The sequence below is a fragment of the Scleropages formosus genome, chromosome 12, assembly GCF_900964775.1.
Source record: "Scleropages formosus chromosome 12, fSclFor1.1, whole genome shotgun sequence".
Lineage (NCBI taxonomy): Eukaryota > Metazoa > Chordata > Actinopteri > Osteoglossiformes > Osteoglossidae > Scleropages > Scleropages formosus.
In genome coordinates, this window is record NC_041817.1 from 17476117 (window position 1) to 17501967 (window position 25851).

The following is a 25851-nucleotide window of genomic DNA, read 5'->3' on the forward strand; positions in this document are numbered from 1 at the left end:
TGTATGCAAATATAGAAAACAGCACGTGTCTAGGGCCAGGATAATGATTAAAGACGAAGAAGTGGATTAATGACAAACCGGCTTGCGCAAGCTGGAGGCAAAGGTCAGCATGTTATGAGGAGCTTGGAGGTGCAGTGCTTAGGGGGTAACGGTGAATAATGAAGCATTGTATCAAGCAGAGGGAGAGAGGACAAAGCAAGGATTCAAGGACTCAAGCACTGCGTAGTACTACACGGTGAAGCCAAGGGAGTGTGTGAAGAAGTGAGATCTCCCCGGAAATATAGTAAGGCGGGATGCCATTGTGCAGCAACCATATTCTGAATGACCCTGAGGATCCTTCCAGAGCGAGGAGCGCTGAGCGATTTGGAGTGAATCAACAACTGCCATGGCCCTTGACGCTGTGCCTGGCCCTGCAGGTAAACTGACCGCCGTGTCTCCTATCCTATGCTGAGCAAGACTGGCGGTCTACGTCCACCGCTGCGGCTTCTGTATTGCAAAGGTTCCCAAAATATAACTGCTGAAACCGGAAATTTTGAGCAAGAACCAGCGTGCAAATATTTTGTACTCGAGGACTTTCCCAGGTAATAACTGTCTTGTCTCGCTGCCTCAATCCTCCAAGTATATACATTGATCTCTAAGTGAAAGTCTTTCCTCTGTTTGTTCCAGCCTTATGCCTTTCTATCTCATTCTCTCTCTGTAAATGTGTACTCTTCCAGGTAACTGTGTATGTCTCATCTGTGCAGCAGGTACTGGTCCAGTCCTCCCTGCTAGTGCTGGTTGTGGGAATTCTGCAGGAGCAGCTTCAGCTGCAGGAGGGAGAGGAGGAGAGGCTCCTGGCTTCTGGCTTTTTCCACTCTGCTGTGTCCACACTGCTGCAGGGCTGGCTGGGCACACGGTGAGAAACTCTGCCGATTGACGCACGTCGCTGCGCTCACGCGCGTTACAAATACACCTGGCTACCTTCCTCGCGCAGGTGCTCACACCCACGCATAGCTCATGCTGTCTTCCTTATCACCAGCTTGCCTCTGCTTCAGACTCCTTCACCGGAGTTTATTGTCCCTGCCATTGTGCTTACCCACCGGTCCCCCACGCACATTCGTCACAACTGTGAGTCCCGTCCCATATCTCTCTTAGATCTCTGCCTGATATCTGACTGCAGGGGAATGGAAGGAAGGTGACTGTGACTTTGTGTGTTCACCTGCAGGGACTGAAGCAGTCTGCAGGGGGCCCTGCATGGCAGGAGGCCATTCCATCACCAAAGCTGACCTCATGAGGGAGGCAAGTAATAGTGCTGTCCATGGTGCTGAAGACTCTGAGAACCCCTGAGCCAATTATTTTCTGATGCCATCTCAGATGCAGTCACTTAGCAGGTTTTTCCTGCATGTATTGTTTGATTTTATTTTTTTTGTTGGTTATTTGCCTTTAAAGTACCTACATAAGGTTTAGAACAATCCTAAAGGTCCCCTTGCATGGGTCATAACTGATAGAAGGGAGAAATATTGAGTCCTAGTAACATTATAAATCTGATATCATCACACTAACTGAGATGCCCCTTTCAATTCCCATCCCACCTCATTGGTTTCTTTTTGCCACAGCTCCAGGGAATGGTTCTTACCAGTGGGCTAGTTCAGTTTGTTCTAGGTGCAAGTGGACTGAGTGGCCCAGTACTGCAGCGCTCAGGGCCACTGGTTTTGGCTCCCCTACTCTGTGTGCTTGGGTTCTCCATCTACAGGGAGGCTGCTGTACTCTGCTCTGAGCACTGGGGTATTGCCTCACTGTGAGTCTGCTGCGTTGTCTGTCTGTCTGTTTGTCTCTGCATTTGTCTTACGCTGTCATTCATTAAATCAACTGGGTTCGTCCATTAGCCAGCTTGCCTGTCTGTTAACAGATGAGAACCATACGAAATAGATGTGAAACCAACCATAGTTTTGAAAGCGTGCTTTCATATACCTATAACCCGCATCATTAATTTTACCATGAGTATTACAGTTTTCTTCTACCAAACTAAATCCAAGGCAGGGAAACCAGTAGTATTTCTAACTGTGGGGGAGTCTGTGCATATTTAGTGCCGGAGTGGTAATCGGGAGAGTCAGGACTTTGACTAGTCAATCCAGAAATAAATATTGATGTAAATACCATATGCCACTCAGGTACACAAATCTGAATTCATTCCATATAAATATCAATAAAAGCCTTGGAGGCCAAAAAAAAGGGTATTTGTAGAAGTTCCTTTTAAAGTCAAATTCTCGACTTTAGAGTTAGGAATAGTGAATGTGAAGGTTGCAGGCTTGAATCTGACCTACTGGTGTTGTACCCTTGAACAAGGTACTTACTCTATATTGTTTCAGCAAAAAAAAGAAAATACCCAGCTGTATAAACAGGTAAATAATTGTAGGTAGGATAACACTGTAGGTCACTTTGGAAAAAAGCATCAGCTAAATGAATAAATGCAAACTGGAATGGCTGTAGTACTAAGGGCTGCTCTGCAGCATGTAACTCCCAGGCTGAAAGTGGGTCCCACTCTGGCCGTATGTGTGTGTGTGTGTGTGTGTGTGTGTGTGTGTGTGTGTGTGTATTTCTTTTGTTTCAGTGTTGCACTGTAATCTTTTTGATGACATTTTAAACAGCAGTAAGGTGTCAAAATTTAAGTTAAGCAGTCAAAGCAGTAAATGGAGTGATGTGCATGCAATTAAATCAGGGATTCTAAGATACATCCCTCTTTTTGAGTTGTTGAAATTTGAAAAAAATGTGTATCAAAGTAGAAGCAATACGATATGTAAACACACAGAAATGCGGTCGGCTCAAAACATTAAATAATAAAATGCACGGAATTCTCTTGAAAGGTATTATGATTATGAATGATGTCTGGGACAAGCGGTTCAGAAAATGTGTGTGTGTGTGTGTGTGTGTGTGTGTGTGTGTGTGCGATTGTGCAATGTGATTTACTATTTTTCGATCAAAAATCATATTTGTGGCTCAGGAACACATTACTTTCCTCATTCAAATTAAATGTAATTAAGAGTCCGTTTCATGAGAATTAACCTTACAAGCAGATTTTCGGATTATGATTGTGTTACGTAAACCTGAAATATAGTAACAGCGATATTTAATCTACTGTTTTCTAGGGCAGTTCTGCTTGTAGTCTTCCTGTCTCAGCACCTACACTCCTGGCCCCTGCTCGCTACGGTGAGGTACCCTGTCTTCAGGATGGTCTCAGTGAGTCCTTGTACTGAAAGCCACTCCACACTCGGGGCCCTTGACCCAGAACCATGAGTACCACTCTGGTGAACATACCTTGCGTATGTGTTTGTGTGTGATCTTGAGCCTCCATCAGTGCTTCCTTCTGTGCGCAGGTGCTTCTCCCACTGTTGACTGTATGGGGCTTATGTGCTGTTCTGGAGCACCTAGGATACTTCCACCCTTGCTCAACCACTGAACTTCTGTCTACGCTGCACTCCAGAAACACTTCCACCACGTTCCTTTGGGCCACCCTTAATACATCCAGCACACTCAACTGGATTAGCCTCAACAAATCCACGGTCTCTTTGCGGATTGCTCACAACATGTCCCACAATGCACCCTGGTTCAGCTTCCCTCTCACAGGTTTGGTATTCCAGTCCTCATTGTGTTGCCTGTGTGCGAGCACAGGACCGTACAGAAGGAGCGCGACCGGCACCGGTTGTCTTACTTTGTTAGGAGATAATTTTTTCAACCTGTCATTTCACTTTTAAAAAAATCAAGGAGACAGGACATAGTTGGACATGTCAGTTTAATAAAATTATTAACTACAGACTGTTTAAATGTGTTTCCTGTTGATGGCAGGTGAGATAAGGTTGCCCCTGTTGTCAACCCTCAGTGTTGCAGCGGGTGTTGCTGCTGCCCTCTCATCATTCATCAGTTCTCTGGGTGTCTACGTACTCACTGCAAGGCTCCTAGGAACTTCGCCCCCACCTCCCTATGCCTGTAATCGGGGGCTGTGTGCCGAGGGCCTCGGCACTGTTAGCGCCGCCTTACTGGGGGGTCCACTGGGGGTCAGTAGCAGTGTGCCCAATGCCTGCGTAGTGGGACTTAGCCAGGTACTGCCTTATGGTTGCTGTCATCCTCTGTGTCTGAGACACGGTTTCTCAGTGAGCCGCTCCTGTAGTTCTCTTCCTTGAATCCCCCTAGTGCGGATCCCGTCGCTCTGTCCAGCTAGCGGCCATGATGAGCCTCCTCTTGGGGGTGTCACCCCGGCTTTCCCAGTTGCTCACCTCTTTTCCCCTCGGGGTTCAAGGTGACCTTTCTATTCATGCATCTTTATCAGAATTTCTCATCTATGCTACCAGTCAATGACCTTTAACCTCTAAACTTTCTGTCCCCTAGGAGCAGTTCTCAGTGTAACCTACACTGTTGCAGCAGGGACGGGCATAACCTATTTCCGGTATACACACATGGACTCTGGTCGCAACATTTTCAACATAGGCTTTGCAATCTTCATGTCGCTGTTGCTTCCACGATGGTTCAATCTCCACCCTTCCTTCATCACTACAGGTAGGACTCATGCCTACATCACTCATTACTCACCAAATATTTGAATAGATGTCCTTCTCAATCTACTCTTACTGCGTATGTGTGTGTGAGATGGCAGGTGTGTCCAGTCTTGATGTGCTGCTCCAGTCCCTGATTACCTTACCTGTGTTCCTTGCTGGATTCCTGGCTTTCTTTCTGGACAACACCGTGTCAGGTAGGGCCACTTAAAGATCTGTTCTGTGAATAATAGAGGTGATATAACTAGTGTGATTGACAGGTGTATGGACACTCAGATTAGATGCACTGTATCTTCCTTCTCCTCAGGGTCACTGTCAGAAAGGGGGCTCTCCTCTACCGCGATGAAGAAACGGGCTCTAGATGACAGGGTAGCCGAATGCTCCCAAAATCACTTCAAAATCTACGATCCTCCAGAACCTGTACGAAGAATGTTGGACCTTCCTGGGATCAGGGTTGTCCCTTTCTGTGCCTGCAGGAACCAAATTAGTAAGGATGTGGGGCTGGCTGCTCAGGAGAACTCTGATTTACTGAATGGCTTGGGAGAAAGCCATGATCAGGACCAGCAGGGGGCATAAGGCGTAGCCCCTTGGACCAGAGGCTCAACAACTACCCAGGGCTCACTGGATCCTCCCGAACTTTTGGTTTACGGTAGTTTCATTGTGACACAGCATTACCAGAAAGCACTGGACATTTGAGGCATTATGCAACCCATGGACAGAAGTACAGCCGTCACGATTTCTAGTTTGAGCAAATGGAAATGTTGAGAAGTGAAAAGAACTGTGATCCCAACTGGAGCATCAGTGCAGCATCCAGAAAACCAACATCAATGTTAATTCCAGTTTAATGTAGCACTTTAAATATTTAAAGTTCAAACACATAGGCTGCAGTTAATCGAGACAAGACTCCAATGAAGTCAATACTGCAGACACATCCAAATCTGGTCCATTACCACTAAGAAGGATGTCAGAGTGCAATTCGCGAGGTCACCTTCTAGAAACGCAGACAGAGGAAATCCTGAATTCTACAAGACTGCCTGACTGTGTCCATTCCTGTTGTACCTCTTTTGCTGGTTTTCCATACAAAAATACTGTATTACTGTTACAGCACATAAACTCTGTGAAAAAGACCTGCTTCCTGTAGCATTTCCTTCACACTTCAACAAACCACTTCCAGATCACTATAATCCAGGAAAGTAGTAGAATTTAAGAAAATAATACCCATATAATCTATATTATTTTAAAAAACAAAAGTATATTCTCTTGAAGCCTAATCTTTTAACTTTTTGAATGAATTATTTTCATTATTAGATGGTTATAATTAAGATTAATAAGTTGTATATAGTCAGTTCATCTGTCTGTCCATCAACATACGTTGCCAGGATCCATTTCCTTTGGATTTTATATATAATTACACCATACATATTTTTTTCAAGATATTTAAATGATACAGTTAGACATCTGTAATTATAAATAATTAATTTAAATTAAAAAATGCTTTAACTTGAAAATAGTTTGTAAACACAGGAGTATACAATATTTACATAGACACCAACAGTATTTGCCAGAGAGAATGATAATGTAGACATATAGCCTAGAGCAATTATTGTGGCTTGTAAGCAAAGCCAATTAGGCAGCAGCAAATTTTAAGACACATATTCTGAGCACAGATTTGACTGCAGTTAACCTGTGCCTTTCTGCAAAAGGTGTGCATAGTGTGTGTATCTGCTTACACTTGCATCAAAACAAGTGGACCCTAATGTCCTTCCGTGTGGAAGGCCCACCATGGTGAATATTTATATTTAACTTGAAGAATAAATCCTCTTGCATTTGAAGATTCAGAGGTTTCAACACACTCTATGTAATTTTCCCTTTGCACCTCTGTGCATTGGCCCTTTTCTCATGTGGCTTTGTTTAAATGATGCACCCAGGTCATAACCCATTAGATTACCTGTCATCGGTAGTTCTATTAAAGCTAGAAAGGCAGATGTTTCAGTATAATTTTTTGTTAAGCTCCGCTAGCCTTGCTTTCTGTCCTGTTCCTCATTCCTCCTATTATTCTGTCCTGTAATGTCTGTCTCTTTCAATCATTTCACCATCCTATGTGGTTTGCACTTTTTCTCCTCTAATTCCCCATCTCTTTTTTCTTTCTCCATCCCTCCTCGCACTCTTTGTTCTCAAAGTCCACCATTCCCTAGGGGTAGAAGTGTTTGGAGTCTGACAGATGAGAAGAAGAATAGAAGAAGCCTGGGTACCAGTGGAGCCTGTGGTTCAGGGGTCCAAATGGGCTAGGACAGCTGTGCAGCAGGCAGAGTGGGGCCAAAGTCCAGTGAGCCAGCTTGTACCGATCCACTGTGGCACAGCAGGAAGACATGATGCCACTGATCACCAGTGTGCCGTGCCAGGTCCAGGAAGAAACATGCCTTTGTCCTCCTCGAGCTTTAACCAGATGATATGTAACAGACGGCCTCTTATCATCTCTCTACCTGCTGTGAGAATGCTGTCCTGATTGAGCATCACTAGTGAATACTGTCAACAGGCTGCCCTCATGCACCAACTCATTGGCGCAGTTCCGCTCCACCACATACTGCAGCTGGTGCACTACTAGTGACAGGTTCACACCCTCCTGCTGCTTCTTTAATGGAGAAAGGCTTCCAGGGCTAAGACTGTCAGAACCTCACTGTAGACCAGTTCTCCATCACTCCCAGAGGTGGACAGCATTCAGTTGCCTGGCTGAAAGTCTTCAACTGCCTTGGTGCCGCCACTCTCCATGGTGACCTGTGTTCAGGTGGGGAAATAGCCCTTAGTCAAGGTGGCCACTGCATTTTCTGGTGGAGAGAGAGAGAGTCAAAGGTCACAGGGGTTATACAGACTTCAAAGTTTTATCAGCCTGAACATAAGCAGCATAGAAATTGAGAAGGGTGGGCATAGCCACATTATTTGCTCCCTTTTTTATTCCTTTAAACTTTTATAGTGCTAAAGCAAAGACCATGAATTAGCAAGACCTTTTCCTATTTCTAAAATGCCATCTACACCAATGTCACAAATAATGGGTGGGGATCAGCTGACCATAAGGATGGTGACTCTGAAAGACCATTTTAAAGACCAACAACTGACTATCAAGCTCATTTTTTCTCAGTGGGTGGAGTATTTAATAATTATGCGTTGCAAGACGTACTGTCGTGTGCCCTGAATCATATTTCACTTGAGATAAACATCTGCTAAATGAAAATAAATGTGAGTGTACTGAATGCAAATACCAATAACTGTATTGCTTGATTGGGGGTGCGGTGGCGCAGTGGGTTGGACCGCAGTCCTACTCTCCGGTGGGTCTGGGGTTCGAGTCCCGCTTGGGGTGCCTTGTGACGGACTGGCGTCCCGTCCTGGGTGCGTCCCCTTCCCCCTCCGGCCTTACGCCCTGTGTTGCCGGGTAGGCTCCGGTTCCCCGTGACCCCGTAAGGGACAAGCGGTTCTGAAAATGTGTGTGTGTGTGTATTGCTTGAAATCATACTATAATTTACAGAAGTATCACATCAGATAAAACATTTTGATGGTCATATGTGTCAGTTTCTTTGTATTCAAATGATGTCACTAAAGTATTTATATGTTTGTTAAGTTACTAATGCAATCTGCATTCCTAAGTTACTAAGTGTGGAAAGCCAGTGCCCTGTAATATTTCACCACCTCAGTTTAGCTGCATTCCTGTATTATGGGAAATGGTGCAGGGTGTGGTTTAGGGAGATGTCCAATGAGGATAAGGCCCCAAATTCTTGAGAGCAAGTAGCGGCTGTCGGTGATCCAAATAACAGTACTACACTATTAACTGCACAAACCAGTTTTTGCAAATCCTGCAGTTCTTGACTTCAGGAAGCTGGGCAGTGCACCAAGGATGGACTGAAACACCCATCTCAAAGTGTGAAGTCTCATGTTTCAGCAGTATCTTTACTTAAAAATGTCTTCAGCAACTGAGAAATTCTTACAGAAACATCTGGGATAAAGTCCTACAGACAATACAGTGTCCTCTCATTACGTTTGACTTTAAATTCAAAACCACATTGGCACCCGAAGTAGATTATAAGCAATACGGTGCTGTAAACATCAGCATGAAGCACCTAAATAAACTGAATACCTTCAAACTCAAAATCCACAGGATACAGCTGCTCCCACTGGCTGAACTTCAGGGTGTAACTGCAGAGTGTCTCTTAAACAACTACCTGTGGCTTGGGTTATTCTGCATAGTCTACTGTCTTTCTGTCCTCTAAATGTGAAGCTCACAAGTTTCCAGTTTCGTTTACAGTGCATTTTTTTTTTTTTTTTTTTAAACTAAATGTCTCTTGTGCTCTTTCCTTTGAAAAAAGCTCTTCGGGGTAAAGATAAACACAAGAGCACTGCCCTCAGTTTTTTTTCTTGACAAACGTACAAGTAGTGGAGGTCCCATCTCTTGTCAAGTCAGAAACAAATCCCCCCCGGGGGCTATGTTGCCACGACGGTCATGTCAGCAACTGGAAGTTTGCAAACCGATCTGGGCAAGAATGGAAAACAAAAAAGGAAACAAGGAAAGGAGGAAAATGCAAGAGTAAGTAAACAGAATGAAGCAAGTCTCAATTTCAGATATTTTTCAGAGATCAACAATCCCAAGAGCTCGTGACAGTTATCATCCCAGAGTCTTCAATATAAGAAACTGTTTGTAGATCAATGTCATACCATTGCTGTGATACTCCATCTCTCCTCTGTAGTCTGTATTACCACTGCTATAGTACTGAACATCTAGCTTCATATAAAACAGAAGTTTTGGACTCTTGACTACCACACTACACACAGGATACCACACTATAACTTGATGAAACTGCAAACCTTTCGTTGAATGAACAACTATGTTCTTTAGCAAATTATACCATAACAACTGTCTAAATAATGAAAAGTATTGCTTTTGATTTTTTTTTTTTTTTTTTTTAGAAAAAGACAGTACAGCATTGGGTAAAGTAGACTGCTACAATGAATAGGCACACAGCTAAAAAATATCCAGCTGTATAAATGGGTAAATAATTTTAAGTAGCTTAACATTGTAAGTGGCAGCTAAATGAATAAATGTAACTCCTGTAGGTTAAAGACAAAATTTTGGGTTAGCTTTAGTTACCATTAGCATCTGCAATCCAAGAGTTCAGGTTCAGGACATAATTCTATCAGTGCTGTACTTAAACAGCACTAATTAAAGGTCTTGAATTCACAGTTGAGCTGTACAGTACTGTAGATTGCAGTCTCTATTCACAGACAGACGACCATACCTCCTGTACTCACCAAGGGCCCACCTCTCTAGCCAACATATTTCCCAGAAATTTTGGGGAGATAATTTGATAAGACAATGGCACTAAACAAATCCATAACTTAACAGAAATTTGACTAGCTTTCTCAGCTGACTCAGCAAACAGATAATTCTCCAAACAGCAGGTGGGCTCAAGTCCACCTGAATGTTTTTACCTCCCAGTTATGAATGGTATCTATATTACTACTTGCAGATGCCACTATTTTTCATGTGTGCATATTCATCATATGTGCAGCTATTACTCCACATGCTGTCTAACTTCTGCTTATCTCACCTGAGCAATGGACAGACTGCAACTTTCAACAGATGGTGGAACCTACTAGTGTGTGTTGCACTATTTAGACAAGAAATACCCTTCAAAGAATGTAAAAGGATGAAAGTTTTTCATAAGTTAACCTTAAGTGTGTCACTCATGGGCTCCTTTCCCTCCTTCCTTCCTTCCCTCTCCCACTGACCTACCTGACTTGACACTGCAGTGAACATGGGCCTTGGACTCATAATAGACCCAGTCAAAACCAGCTTCCACTGCCAAGCGGGCCAAGATAGCGTATTTGCTGCGATCACGGTCAGAGGTGGTGATGTCAACTGCACGACCCTCGTAGTGCAACGAATCTTCGGAATGGTGGCCGTCTTCATCCCACGCCTCAGTGACACGCAGCTTTATCCCAGGCCACATGTTCATCACCAAGACAGCCAGGGAGTTCAGTTTATCCCTGCAGCGCTGAGAATTCGAGACATAAGTTGGGATGGGACAGAGTCACAGAGAGGTCAGTACAGTCAGTCAGGTTTAAAACATGGAAACAGCATTGGAGCAAAAATCCAATATATTCCAAAGAATTTAATGACCACTGCTTTAACCAGATGGGGGCGTGGTGGCGCAGCGGGTTTGGCCGGGTCTTGCTCTCTGGTGGGTCTGGGGTTCGAGTCCCACTTGGGGTGCCTTGTGACGGACTGGCGTCCCGTCCTGGGCGTGTCCCCTCCCCCTCCAGCCTTACGCCCTGTGTTGCCAGATTAGGCTCCGGCTTGCCGCGACCCCGCTTGGGACGAGCAGTTTCCATGTGTGTGCGCTTTAACCAGCATACATGGGCCACAGACAGAGAGAGGGCAATTAAATCTCTCTAGAGAAGAACCAGAGGCAATGTTAAAAGAAAATGCAACTTGAAAATTGAAGTTCTTGTTTACTGAGGTTATCCACACCATTATTATACAATTTTTTCCATGTGGTATTTCCAAACACCAACTAATTAACTATCACTGCCTCTGCAGTTAACACCATTAGCACTAATTACACATTAAGGAAATAACATTCTCATGATAAGCAATAAAATTTGACTCTGCACATCTAGCTAATTTAAACTTTGGCCCAGGTTACTACTTTAAAGTGAGAGAAGTGCTCCTCTTAAGGATACTGTTTAGTAAAAGCAGTACTGTGCTTCCAGTGAGCCGTACAGGAAAAGTATCTAGCCGATTACTTTCACTGGACTATTTTAACATGGAGAGAGAGGTTTTGATGAGCCACGCAGCGAACCGGACTCCGGTCCGCCAGCACACCGTCATCTGCGTCCATGTGAATGGAAGTTCCGTCACATCTCAGGATCCCGCCGTGGCCAGAAAAGCAGAGGTCCGCACAACAAACCACAAGATCCGGCACTCAAATGAACTTTGACAATTAATTCGGAGAGAACCCTACACGTTGTGTTCGGAGCCTCCGAAGAAACTGGGCAGTTTTCAATCCTAATAGCATCATAGCACTAAAACTATGGTCAGGCAAGTAAAAGCACATTGCAGAACTTTCATCCATCACAGGTAACTGCTTTAATAACGTATGGTCACAATATTATGGAATAATTTCTTTAAAAATACAGATGACTAATTCAAGTGAGGGGGTGCGGTGGCGCAGTGGGTTGGACCGGGTCCTGCTCTCCGGTAGGTCTGGGGTTCGAGTCCCGCTTGGGGTGCCTTGCGGCGGACTGGCGTCCCGTCCTGGGTGTGTCCCCTTCCCCCTCTGGCCTTACGCCCTGAGTTGCCGGGTAGGCTCCGGTTCCCCGTGACCCCGTCTGGGACAAGCGGTTCTGAAAATGTGTGTGTGTGTGTGTGTAATTCAAGTGTTTGCTTTTAGAAATTACAACACGCCCGTTTGAATTACTGTTACGACTAAAATTTGGATTATAGTGTGAAGGCATGGGCTCAGAACGGCCAACTGAAGCTATGGTTTCACTCGAGTTCAAGCCATTTTTTGGGACTTCCCTCATAGACTCACATTTGATTTATTCGGATCGTTATCACTGCGTTTGGTTTCCTTTTGTTTAACCCAGCAAGCCGCTAAATACCAATTTAACTCCTCATGTACATGGCGCGAAAGAAAGGTGTCGTATTGGTATACAAAACGAGCGTTTAAAACGCTTTGTTTGTCTGTCTGTTTCGGGTTTAAGCGACAAGTGCGCCAATACATGTCCGCTGACAGAACAGAGTGCGCCTCTATCAAATTTTTTTAATTTTATTTTATTACTTGTGAAGAAGTTTCACTGCACGCGATATAGCCACAGGTCACCGGCGGCGCCAAAACGTCGCGCGCCCCCAGCACGAGCCGTCAGACACCGGCGCAGCGCGCGCGCCCGCATTTTTCTCGCTGACGCCAGAGCCGGTAAAAGAAACCGCGGCGAACCCGAAGTCCGAGCAATGTGGGTATTTTGTTGAGACTGGGGCGTTCAAAGTTTTGTAAGCAGGCTATTTTTATTTCGGTGCGCTGAAAAGCAAGTGAAACGGGCAAATAAAATTGGCAAACAGAGTGTTGCGCGCGGCAGCGACCACATATGTCGTGAATCACCACACGAACAATTATCGAAGCAGAAACAAGCAAAGCGGAGCTAAAAACCGGCACAGCGAGGTAGTGTTCACCTCAGACTCGCTCGCTCTTAAAACATTCAGAAAGAAGTGGCATCGAAAACTTCTTCATAGCTTATTTTGCCGAGTCGTTTTCTCTAAGTAATTTAAATATTAAAGCATTTCTTAGTTCCTTAATGAAGGATACGAACTTAAATAAATGGGATTCGAACGGAGCGCGGCTTCAAATTAAAAAGGCTACTTGATAGATACCAGGCAGGTAACTGAAACTTATGGATTTGGGTGAGAAGTTCTCCACAGAGCTGAGTAGAAAAATCCAGCACCGAGATGAAGTTGCTCAAAGGGAATGACAGCACTGACTGACCAAGTCAAGTGTTGCGAGCCGCAGATGGATCCCCAATGAATGAACGAACGGACGAACGAATCCTTCTCTCACCTGTGTCATGAGGCGGTCTGCCCCCGTGTTCTCCTCGTCTTTGAAGATGATGTTCGGGTTCTGGTTGACCTTCAGCTCTCCGAACCGCTCCGAGCTCCTCGTGATCTTGCCCTCGTAGCGGCCGCTCGCCCCCGCGCTCTTCTCGGCCACGTTGGGGCTGAACTGCTTGTAGGCGAGCGGGGCGAGTCTCCTGGACTGCGGCCTCCTGCCGTGTCCTTTCCCCGGGCCGCAGCCCTCAGCGAGCGGACACAGGACCGAGGAGACGCCGACGAGGAGCAGCAGGAGCCGCATTCCGCACACACCTGTCCGCACCGGCCAGACACAGCAGCCCCGCACAGAATGTCTCCAGTATAACACACCACCTTCTTCTCCGCGTTATAGTTAGTTTTTAAATTCCCTGGCTGGGGTCGATGGGCAGGAAGAATTGACTCCTGTAACTGAAAGGTTTAATATAGGTGAATAAAGACAACCCCCCCCTCCTCCTCCTCCCTTCCCGCGAAACCTCCTCCTTCTTCTCCCGGTTTTCGCTCTTTCACTGGGGGTATAAATAGGAGGTTCCGTTTGTTTTGGCACATGGGTCTAAAGTTGTTCCTCTGTGAGAAAAGGCAGCAGTCGGACCCGGATTCGTGCTCTTCCTCTGGGTCGCGGTCACAAAACACCCCGCAGCGGTTTACCAGGTGTCCCCAGGTGCGAGGATGCAGGAGGTCAGTTGTCCCTGGCCTCTGCCTCCCAGTTCATCACGTCACGATCAGGCTGGTTAAGACTTGATTTCACACCGCCAATTACGTCTTTATTTTGTATATGGATATGCGAAATTTAATGGCACTTTCAGAACCTTAACGAGGTCCTCACTGAAAAGAACTGCCCTGTTCTTATCAATGTACATCAAGTGGGCACAGACCACGTGAGACATGCCACAAATTTAAAGTGGAATAGCAGGCTAGATGCACTTTTATTATAACCCATATCTACAAAACAAAATTATAAAATAGGTGTACTATGAGGACTTGCCTTACATTTAGCCCTAACGCTTTAGAAATTTCTGTGTTCTCATTGAATTCATTGTTTTTCATCCAGTGATGCTCTTCTGAACCAGCAGGGCTAGTTTCCAATGTGGCTCTGTCCATTCCCAAATATTCATTCAATTCAATTTATTTTTATAGAGCGCTTTTCTCACACAGTGACAGAGCACTTGAACACAGGCGTAAGACAAAGGAATATATACAACTCATTCATTCTGAATTCATCCCTTTAAATTCAGGGTCAAACTATTCTTGACTTCACTGATGTCTACCACACTTCATCTTAGCCTAAGTGGTCTTGCCAGAACCCTCAACATTCCACAGATTTTTTTTTTGTAATACCCACTGGCTGTTGGGTCAGCAGGAGTACCTGACCCTAATATCCTTGTAAAAAGATATTTGCTACTCTTAAGTGAATAAGCTGGTAAAGGCTGCAGTTTGGGTCTGGGTTTTGATGGTAGGTCACTAATCAGGAGTTTAATATTGGTAGGAATATGTGGCAAAATTCTGCCAGGAAGTGAGTGGAGACCAGGACTCCTTGACCTGGCTTGCTTCTTCGCCCTCCCGAAAGTACCGGTAGCTGGCAGTAGAAGAAACTTTGAACAAAATAAATCAGAACTTGTTTTTAGTCCTTTTGCTTAATAGTCTTCAAATTTAGAGGTTCAGAACTCATTGTGTTTTAACTACATTTTCAAAATATAATACTGTATACTCTAAAAACACAATCATTGCCAGGAAGATGGCAGAAATAACTTCATATTATTACATGGGCTATGAGAGACAGTCACTTCTCCACTGGACACAAAAAGGAGCATAAATTTGGGGGCATCCATTTTATTCTGAAATAAGTTCTCAAACTTTCATCAAGAAATTCTATATAAAAAGCAGAATGTTAACTTTAAAAAGGTAACTGTACAAGTGAGCGTTAAGATTATGTGTTTAAGATTTTAATAAATACAGCTTTAATAAAAGTATTGTAAAAATGAAAACTAAGTGTTTTGATTTAAAAAAAAAAGTTAAATGCAGTCTGCACTGCAGGGTTGGAAAAAGGCAGGCAGCTCAGCATCAGCGGAAGAGTCCCACTGCTTTCTTCTTCTTGGGTCGTGAGGGGCCACGGTTCACTGTGGCCTGGCTCAAGGGCACAGTCTATGCAAATGGAAAGGTAGAAATATGAATTGAACCATTATTTTATATTTACGAACAGTCCTTTTCTAAATATGACTGAGTTCTCTCCCATTCTGCCACATGAAAGTAATGTGTCAATCATGTTCAGACTGATCTGGTACTCCTGAGGCAGTTCATAGCACAAGTTTTCTACAGATGATTTCCAGTGGAAGAAATGGTTTGGATAATGATGCAGTGGTGCTCATTTCTTGCATGAAAAATGTGCACAAATTTGTCAAACCACGTCTTCACACAATTCTTAGGATTCATGGATGTTTTTATAGGGTTAACAGTGAATAGGATGCCTACAGCCTAATAAACTACAGGACACAAAGAGGGAACAACAGGAGTACCTGTTCACTTTGGGGTTCCTGCAGGCTGGAAGGCCTGAGGTCCTCCTCTTGCCCACTGCTCTTCCCACTGTCCTCTTGAGTGCTATCCGGTGGCTCTTCTGGATATAGAAAAGAAAAAGGCAGGGCTCTTACATCAGTCTCACTTTTCCCATTTGCCAGGGTTCAGCTTTTTTTAGTTTGTGTGCTGCTGAAGGTCAGGTAAGGACACACCACATTACATACTGGGGTGTATGAGACCCCAAACTGCTCAAAGCACTGCCAACCTTGTTTAACAGGACTGCCTGGGCGTTTTTTCCCAGGTGTGTGGTCTTCTGGGTGGTGACTGTCACAAACACGGTTATCAGGGACAAAGCTTTCTCCAGGCCTGATGACCAGACCCTTCTGCTGATGCTTGGTCTCCTGTGCTGTGACTGCAGCGTACAGATCCTGGAGAGTGGCATCAAACCCAAAGCAGTCCTGTACCGCACACACCTTTGGCAGCACCTACCGAGCAAAAGGGAATGAAAGTTATTTCTGTAAAAGGAAAAAAGGAGCAGAGTGCAGCCTGGGTTATATCAGGTTAGAAAACCTGGGTTGGAGTACGAACCTGCCTCTACATTTTGCTCACAAACACACGCACCTGTGTCAGCTGAAAATGGCATTTCAGCACAATCATATATAAGTTCTTGTTCAGTACAACAACCAAACTGAAGCAGCATAGATTGTTAGCCTAATAAATCCTGCATCTGAGCCCCAGAAACCTTGCACAAATCCAGGAGTCAGTACAGGGAAGGAAAAAACAGAAATGAGGGAGAATTCATTCCACAGAGGAGCCAAGTTTCCATCACAGGTGTTAAGGAAATGAGTTTGCCTATACAGAGATATAAGCGAAGAGGTTCAAGAACAAACATATGCTAGTGGCAGACACGTTCACCATATTTACTCTTTTTAAACCTGTGTTTTTAATTCATAGTGGGAGGATAAACTGTCTAAATTAGCTCTTAAAATATTGACAGTACCTGAAGAATTCTGTGGTTTCTAGTTGCTTTAAGAACAAGGGTTTACTAAATATATATATCTTTAGTTTTAGGGGTTTACACTTTGACTTTGTTTATTTAAAGACAAAATAGATGCACGCAGCTTATTTATTTGTAATTCCTTTTTGGGCATAGAGAAACATTATAAAGAATCCACAGGGAAATCAATTGGCTACAGTATCACCTCTCCAAATCCCTCCTCTCTGAAATAGTGATTCACTTTGATCAAGGCCATTTAGGTTGTCACCCACAGTTACCCCAGCATCACAGCCAGATTTCATATGTTTGTCCACACAATGTTTTAACATGCATGAATATATGACATGAGTTCCAAGAAATATACAAAGAACATATACAGATTGTACTGGAGTAGAGCAGAATGTGGGGGCTTTCTGTATCTTAAGTGAGACCTGGTCAATGGTCTGATGCAACATTTGTATGAATATGTTCAGTAGCCTCAGCAAAACAGGACTCAAAAGGAATAGGTGGAGCCAAAGTAATCTTCCATAAAACACAAAATCTTTTATGAAGTATAAAAACCAGAAGCTCTTTCTCTTTGAAAGGAACAGTAGTTCAGACAAAACCTGGACCTTTTCTGATTAAACCCACCAGTGTTCCAGTTTTACTCAATTGCAAAATGAAACAGGAGAGATCATCAAGTCAACAGCTTAAAGAAGAGTATACGCTTAGCGGTCTTAGCGAAGCTTCATGAGTCCATGACCAGAATCGGGAAGAACGGAAGGAGCAGTGGGAGCATGCTATGTTGACTTTCCCCTATTATTAGAAGGTAAACAAATCTGTTTCTGGTTGTTTGTTCCTGGGGCAGTGTCTTTGTGGATTACAGAAGGACTGGCAGTTAAGCAGCCATTTCTCTCCAGGTTCAGTGATCCACTTCTTCTTGTTCCACAGTGGAGAGCCGACGGAACTTCGACACAAACCAGAGCAGCCCAATTGCAGGTCAATTTAAAGGCCTCAGCTGTCCCAGTTCACTTTACTTTCACCAATGAAAGATACTCCAGGCTCCTCCACAACATTCAGACTAACGTGGCCTAATGCAGACCAGAGTACAGCAGTGGGTGCAACACTGTAATCATGGCCTGCAGCTATACCTAAAACAACAGTGGGGTGAACACTTTAGGCTGTAGGTTTATGAAAGGAGGAATTCTACCTTCTGCTTTGGACAACTCCTTTCACGCAATGGGAAAACAATCTCTGCTACTTCTCTACCCGACCCTTTAGTAAACTTTCTCTGAAATGTAACCCCAGATATGCTCTGGACATGTTGAATTGTTACATTACGCAAACTTATTAATACATAGGACATAAATTATAAAAGAAAATTTTGCCTTTCAATGTCCCATTACAGGGTTTCAAACGGGTGCCATGACCCATTAAAAATAAAAAAATAAAAAAAAACTTTGATGGCCAGCAGAGTACACGTCGGCACACTAATTACACTGCTTATCAAGCTATTTCCACATTTAATTTAAAAAAATAAGAAAATCAAAGCCACACATACATCAGGCCCTGAGACTGTCATCTTTTATAGTGCTAGGGATAAATTGTCTCCATGGAGGATAAGAATCCTCATTCTGAGTTTGTTAATAAAATGTTTTATCTGCTGAACATACAGTACGTAAAGGGAGGAGAAACAGTACTAAAATCTAATTTACAGCACACAGGCCATGATCCAAATTGACTTTAGAGATGATCCAGACAAGTTTCAGGTCCACAGTATAAGCAAACTTCACGGAAACATCCTCATTTATTGGAATTGCATTGGGAATAGGTTGGTTTACAGCAGTACCTAACAAACACCAATCAAAGAACAGGCATACCTAAACACTTCACTCATGGGGTAAGTCAGTGCACTACTTTGCAATCACCACTCACAAGACCCAGTGCTGCTCATCACTTCACTGAAACACTGACAAACATCTGGCAGGTAAAAATCTTATTAATCCTGAAGAAAACTGATGTAGGCAAAAAACCACTACACAACCCCTTCGCACCATAATGTTAATTTACCTCCATCCACAAAGCTATGAAGTCCAAACCCTGGCTGAGGAACACAGCATAGTGCAACAGTCATTTGCATACAATTGAGAGCAAAAAAGGAGCACATCTTACAAATCCCACAAAACAAAAGACACACCTTGCTAACCTTAGAGATGCAGTGTGAAATGACTGTGTTATATTCTCCAAGTGTATTGGCTATATGGTTAAGGTTTAACAAAAGCACATAACCTGCAGAGCACAGCAGCACAAACCTACTGAACACCAAACTGAAGCCTCCTGGCCTCCTCTGGGCCAGCAGCACAGCAGGGAGGAAAGGAGAGAGGAGGTGCTGAAAGCTCTTGATTGATTGCACTCATACACCTGCCAGGCAAGTCAGCCATGGCTTCAGCTTGTACATGCCAAGATGTTTTGGCTTCCATCAAGTTTAACTGCCACATGGGGACAAGGGGTGGTGTGTTAGAAAGGCCACTCATCCAACAATTGCCAGGCCATTTTTGCCACAAAGCATCAATGAATGGAACATAGCACAAATCTCAACATGAGGTTCACTATGGAATCGTTCCACACCAACTAACCCACAAAACCTCACCCAAACATCCATGCAAGCAAGTCAATTCCACCCCCAACCCCACTTATTCCTTAAAACCAGCTTGTGCGTCATCATATCACACTGGACACAAACAAGGTGAGGTCATGAGAGAGAAACGCAAGTATCCAAATATGGGCCTTCCAGGAAACCAACGTACAGAAGAAAAAGCCCGCACAAATAACAAGACACACACACAGAGAAATACAGAGAAGAGTAGAACAGAAAAATGTACAATGTTGTGTATTCTTCACATAACCTCTAGTTCATGATAAGTAGAAAGGTCTTGCACTGTTAAACCCCCTGCAGTGTGACCATTACTCCGCATCTTTGAACCAAGAACTTTTGTTAATCTGCCAACTACAGCAGCCTATAGGGTGTACATACAAGTGAGAGACTGAACAGAAGAGGTGGGGAATGGAGCTCAAAGAGGGAAAAGGATTGGGAAGTAGCTGGGAACATCAGTAGGATGCGTCTTCAAGAGAAAGGACTGAGCACAGCAGGCGTGTCAAGTCAATTTCCTTAAGACAGCTGGTAGTATAGTGTGCTTAGAGCTGCTGCCTTTGGATCTAAAGGTCGCAGGTTCGATCCCCGCCTTTGGCTGTAGTATCCTTGAGCAAGGTACTTACCCTACATTGCTCCAGTAAAATTACACAGCTGTATAAATGGGTAAATAATTGTAAGCTTGTGATAATGGTCACCTTAGCATTGCAAGCCACTTTGGAGAAAAGCATCAGATTTGATCAAAAAAGGAATACAGTATCTTCAGAATTTACATTATGGCTGGCTGTTTGCTAGCAAGGAATAATGTATGTGTGAATGAGAGTAGCTTGGGCACCAATATGGAAGGGAAGCCTAAATCATACATACTCAGGCATTCACAAGATATAAAAATAAGCATGCACCTCTATTTATATATGCACTGGATCTTACATTTATAGATTGTGTAATAAGCCTTCCTTTCAGTCCTGAGAGTAGGAAAAATCCCAAGAGAATGTGAATATACATGACTTAGTGTGTATATATATATATATATATATATATATATATATATAACTGGGGCACAACTTTCAGGTAGCTAACAGACATCTGAGTGCATGAAGTGCTGACGTGTTTGGGAGAAGCAGGGTGTCCAAACAGACGGTACTGCGCAAACACTCTAAGACTGTCTACCTAAGAATGGGTCCCATATCTACAGACAAAAACACAGGACATCGCTGAAAATGAGTGCATTTAGTTCACAGGAAGCCCATTTTACATCTGTGATAGAGGTAGGGTGGCCATAGCAAGGCCATTAAAACATCTTATGCCCAATGTATCCATAAAAATCCAGCAATACCCAAATCTCAGCTAGTCACTCCTGTCCCCATCCCTTCATTTTCCCAGAAGCCAGGGGAATTACAATCACAACATGAAGATGATATGCTTAGTGGGGAAAAGTAAGGAAAACACCCTAAGCACACCTGAAATATGTCTCTTATGTTATGTGTGCCTTAATTTATTTTATTCTAGCTGCTAAGCAGAGAACCTCATGGGTCTAAAACCATCAGCCTTTTAATAACAAGTACAGAAGCCATATCCACAAAGGTACCTGAAGTCTGTATAATTTTTACCCAGTCAGTCTTTATATTTGTTTCAGCCACCACACCGCTGGCTGAGCTGCTCAGCTCCCCAGCTAACCCCCAAGGAAACCCTTTGGTCTTCAGATACACAGGAACCTGTGATCTTATCACAAACCTGTGTGAAATTTCTAAGTGCTTCTTATTTTCACTGAATGCTGCACTAAGCACTGCCATCATGAACCTGTCGAATTTATCACCTCAGCCTTCAAAGATCCTGACAGAGACGATGTTGGCTTTCCTCGTGCCAGCCAGACCCAAGTTCTAAGTTTGTTTCTTTTTCATTGGAAATACTGTAAAATTCCAAACTGTAGCCAAACAGACAAACCTCAGCGTCTGTCTCTTGTCCTGCAGAAATATAATTCTGAAGTGATTGGAATCTGTTAAACCAATGTACTGCACCTTTCCACCACTGGGCTGAGAAACTTGCAAACAAACAATATGAACGTAAGCAAAAAAGGCTAAGAAAATGTACAGGTGGACCTCAATTTAAGATATGATGGTGTCGTCAGAACGGAACCCTAAGTGGACTTGGTCATAATTGGAAAATCCTTAGAAGAACAATAAGGATACACAGTATAAACAATTATCATACATGTTGTATACTTAGGCTTTCTTATTTTTTCACCAATTTCACACATTTTTCATGTTAATATAATACTAGCATGAAACAATAATAAATACATATTTCCTTGCTGCACTTCTATTTCTAAATTTTTGTCTTTGCCTTTTTTCTTTTAGTACAAGAACACTAATTTTTTCACTTGCTAGCCATTTAAAATAAAAAGTAACATGAAGAGACTCACAAACGAGAAATGTTTAGTAAACAAAATGCAATCCCAGCTAGACACCCCAACACTGACAGAGACCTGAGCAATAACAGATATGGGTGCCCTGCAAACGGAGCCATCATCATTAGATATTATGACCAAATGCTGGGACTCAAAAATAATATAAGGTTGATTCGACAGCCATCATAAGTCCGAGTGGTCTTAAGTTATATATGCCGTAATTCAAAGGCTACCTGTATAATGATTTTTTCATTACCACGTCAGAATGTGACATAAGCTCATGCATTCTATATTATGAGTGTTTTGTTCATTCCCTTGGACCTAAACCACCAGGACCATGACACATGGGGCCTAATGAAGACCAGAACTGATACAGCGATGCATTTGGAATGTGCCTGACCAGAATGGCTAGAAAGGGACACAGAAAACACAAGCTGGGTAACAAGAGCTAACATACCAGACAAGAAATGAGACACGGAGGAGTACGGCGTCAGTGGAAAACCAGGGTCCGATCAGGCCGAAGAGGCCATCAGAAGAATGAATCTACTGAAGAAGGGATCTCCCTTTACATTCCACAGAACTGTGCAAAATACCAGCAAGCAACATAGTCAAGGCAGAGCTGCAGGGAAATTGGGGTTCAGGAGTTTCTGAAACTGCTGGAGAGCTTATTAAAACACATCACATACTCTGAGCAATCTCTCATAATCACACACAGCACACATGTGCATGTATGAGAGTCTGTAAGAGCAGTCTTTTCAATATTACAGTAAAAGTTTACCATCTTCCTACCAGCTATGTTTTAAAACTAATTGGAGGCAAACAGATAATTGCCCAAAGACAAGTCAAGCACCCCTCCATCCCCCCAATGCCCCCAAACCCTGGTCCTGATCCCTGGTGATACACATGACAAAAAAATGAATGCAGACTGGTATAAATTCTAACGAGGAATCTTCAGTCACTGACAATAAGCATTTCATGGTTTGGCCAATCAAAGAACACCGGACAATTAACGCATCATAAACAGTTAATGTTTACCAACGCTGAACTGCCACGTGAACATGACGGAAAAGGTACCTTTATGGTTTATTTGTCAACAATGGCTGCAACAGCAGGTTTGAAGCACCAGCCACAAAGCAACCAACAGTAATTAGTTATCGTTACTTTGAAATAGCCTGCAAAATCAGGTATATTCTGTGCAAGACTGAAACAAAGTCCTGTGGGAGAGAGAGGAACCTCTGACATGCTGTTTGGGCCAGTGGGAAGCTGAACTCACCTGAGTCACAAAGGTTTCCCGGTAGCGATGCAAGTCAAACTCTTCAGTTTGCAGCCGCTCTGCACAAAAAAAAAAAAAAAAAAGAAAAACAGAACTGTACCACTAAGGGAGGAAGGTTCTGAATATATGTGTATTCTGCACATATCCCCCATGGCTGACCTCTGCTCAGTACCGCTCCACTTTCTCTGTAGTCCTGAATTTCCACATCCTTCCTGGAGAGCTGAGCCGCCAGCTCCATGACCTGCTTTTGTAGTACCCGACTCACAGCCAGTAGGGGACGCACTAGCTGACTGCACACCTGCAGACAACAGAGCAGATATCAGCACAAGGTTGAATGCCATTAGATGGCAACAGAAAGCAAAAACAGACTCCCTATGCAAAACAAGCAAGATTCATTTGTGGAATTCTCCTCATAAGATGAATATTTCTATAAAACAAAATATTAGTTACATCCAGTGGGAAAAGAAATGCATTCCTAAGCTTCAAAACGTTCTACCCATCTTTATGCAAATCTCCTGCCTTACCTTTTAAGTACAGAGAAAACATACTTTAAAACCATGTAGAGAATCTGCTCAGGACATCCAGGCATAAAACTCACATGTTCAAAATCACTGATACATAACTTGGTTGTGTGCCCCTTTCTCTGTTCTCTTTCTATCATCACAGATATTCCATCTGTCGGTGTAACTATAGATGCACTCACAGATTCCCACACTACAGACAATCTAGTACAATGCAGTGTCACCAATGCACCTGAATGTGCAGTATGGTGGTGCAGAGAATTGCGCTGTTGCCTTACAGTACCTGCACGGGTTTCTGACCAAAATGACCAACGAGGGTTCTCCTAGAAAGATACTGTAAAACTAGTAGTTCACCTGAAACATCTCCAGACTGTTGGAATAAATGTTTGCTTACGTGCAGTGGTGCAGCGAGAAGGCAGCCGAGATACACGAGAGAAGCCACACCACATGTGGGAGGTTACCAGAGGCCCTATTTTGAGCTGAAATTTCTTGTGCGAGTTGACTGCTCATTATGTGGATTTTAAGGGACAAATTACACATGCTGGGAAGCGCAAATTCTTGTAATTTGAGGGTTCATTATGCAAAAGAAGACAGTACTACACATTTCCCTCTGTCACACTCCTACCCACACAACCTCATACAGTCTCATACTTCCTGGTACACACTGGCATGACAGGAAAATGCCAGCAAGGCAGTGAGACAAGGAAGCATTGCCAGCCTGAGGTTTGGCAGATGACAGTGGAGCATGTTTTCACGGTGACTGGTGACCACCAGACTGTGGTCACCAGGCGCGAGCAGCACAGCTTCATGAACACCTCAGTCCTGACCATCTCAACCATAGCAACACTCAGCAATCAGGTGCTGCTGTACTCAGAGACTTTTAGTGTGCACATTAAGCAAGGACCCTAACAATACTAACACCGCAATCAACCAGGTCAAACAAATATTACTCTCGTGTAGCTCAGACAGCTGCAGACAAGGTCTACATCACCCTCACTGGCTTTGTTACCCTCAAACTTTTGTTACCATTGGCTTTGTCGCTTTGATGAGTGCAAAGGGAAAAAAGTGTATAAAGAGAGAGGAATGGCAGAATGGGTGCTGAGCACAACAGCAAGACAGTGGACAAGGGGAAGTATCATCAGGGAAACCAATGGAACAAACTGGTTTGTGATTCATACTAGACAGGGATACGAGAGACTATTGGGTTATGGCTTTTGTCCTTGACCATTCTGCATCTGGTAGAACTTCTTAAGTTTTTCAAGCATCCGAGACAAGCCTGTTCCATACACTAAGATGTGTAGGAGGGGTGGACAGCCACTGGCACTTGGACTGGAGGTTTGTTTTTCTGTCAATTCCATGGCTTGGGAGTTTTTATTAAATTTTTCCTTTCCTCAACTGCCAGATGTGAGATCAACAGCAAACTGCATTCTTTTTTGTTATTGCTTTCTTTTTAAGCTCAGTGTACCAACCACATGTGCTCTACCATTCAGCTGTATGTCACATTTATGCGAGATTGCTTTTTAAAAAATACACTGAATTGAACTGAGTAAGTGTTCATATATTAAAGGTTAAACAGTAAATCGTACCACTGGTACAGAAGACTGCACGCAACGGAACTCCCAGTAGAAGGGCACCCCTGCCAGCTCACTCTTCAGTTGCAACGTGAGCCGCTCAGGCCTCGAGTGTACGGAGATCACCGGTGGCTCTCTGTTGTCCTCCAACTCTGAGCTGACTTCTCCTGCCAGCAGTGGACGTGCCACTGTGCACAAATGTGAGAAGAAGGCGTCGACAGGTGCACGAAGGCGCTTGTTCAGCTCCTACAGAAGAGATCCATAAATCCTACAGATTAACAGTATGAAACTCCATTGCAAAACTGCTACACAATCCCGTTCTAACCTGGGCTCTGTCCTGAATGACTGATGTGTCCACCTTCTCCTCCCACATGTTCTGCATGTCGCTCAGCAGTAGCCAGTACTCAGCATCTCCAAAGGAAGACTTTGCCAGGAGCCGCATCCCTCCAAGGAAGACCGGCACCCATGGCTGCTGAAGCAGCTCCCTGTCTTGACCTTCCTCACTCATTAATCCGGAGCTGTCAGCGGTTACAAGTCTGCACAGGAATAATATCATCGCTTCATACTGAATCATCACCGAAATCATCAATCAATACAGTAATTTAACACAACTTAACGGCAGGTCGCAGCAACAAAAACAAAGTACAGACAGAAGGAAAAAGAAATTCACAGCAACACATGACATGTGTAATGAACAATAAAGTTATGACAATGAATGACAAAAGGTGACTTTGAACAGAGAACACACAGTGTACGTCTCACGCACAGTCATGTGAGTGATACATTTCAA

General features: G+C 43.7%; 2 protein-coding genes and 1 pseudogene across 2 annotated transcripts; 1 reads left to right on the forward strand and 2 right to left on the reverse strand.

Moving 5' to 3' along the window:
* Window positions 1–293: 293 nt before the first annotated feature.
* Window positions 294–5626, forward strand: slc23a3 (solute carrier family 23 member 3). The gene is made up of 12 exons (XM_029256913.1): window positions 294–416; window positions 717–895; window positions 1019–1107; window positions 1205–1278; window positions 1596–1777; window positions 3126–3216; window positions 3354–3603; window positions 3823–4076; window positions 4168–4273; window positions 4363–4530; window positions 4628–4723; window positions 4834–5626. The coding sequence occupies exons 1-12, from the start codon at window positions 294–296 to the stop codon at window positions 5100–5102; spliced, it is 1881 nt and encodes a 626-aa protein (XP_029112746.1). The 3' UTR covers window positions 5103–5626.
* Window positions 5627–6757: 1131 nt separating this feature from the next.
* Window positions 6758–13417, reverse strand: LOC108920655 (indian hedgehog B protein-like; annotated as a pseudogene).
* A 1557-nt stretch (window positions 13418–14974) lies between these two features.
* On the reverse strand, window positions 14975–25630 carry nhej1 (nonhomologous end-joining factor 1). Its single transcript, XM_018729533.2, has 7 exons — window positions 25387–25630; window positions 25077–25307; window positions 23129–23267; window positions 22970–23028; window positions 15929–16148; window positions 15666–15763; window positions 14975–15294 (listed from the first exon to the last, which is right to left on the reverse strand). Exons 1-7 carry the CDS (start codon window positions 25615–25617, stop codon window positions 15214–15216), a joined length of 1059 nt encoding a protein of 352 aa, XP_018585049.1. The 5' UTR covers window positions 25618–25630; the 3' UTR covers window positions 14975–15213.
* Between the last annotated feature and the right edge of the window lie 221 nt (window positions 25631–25851).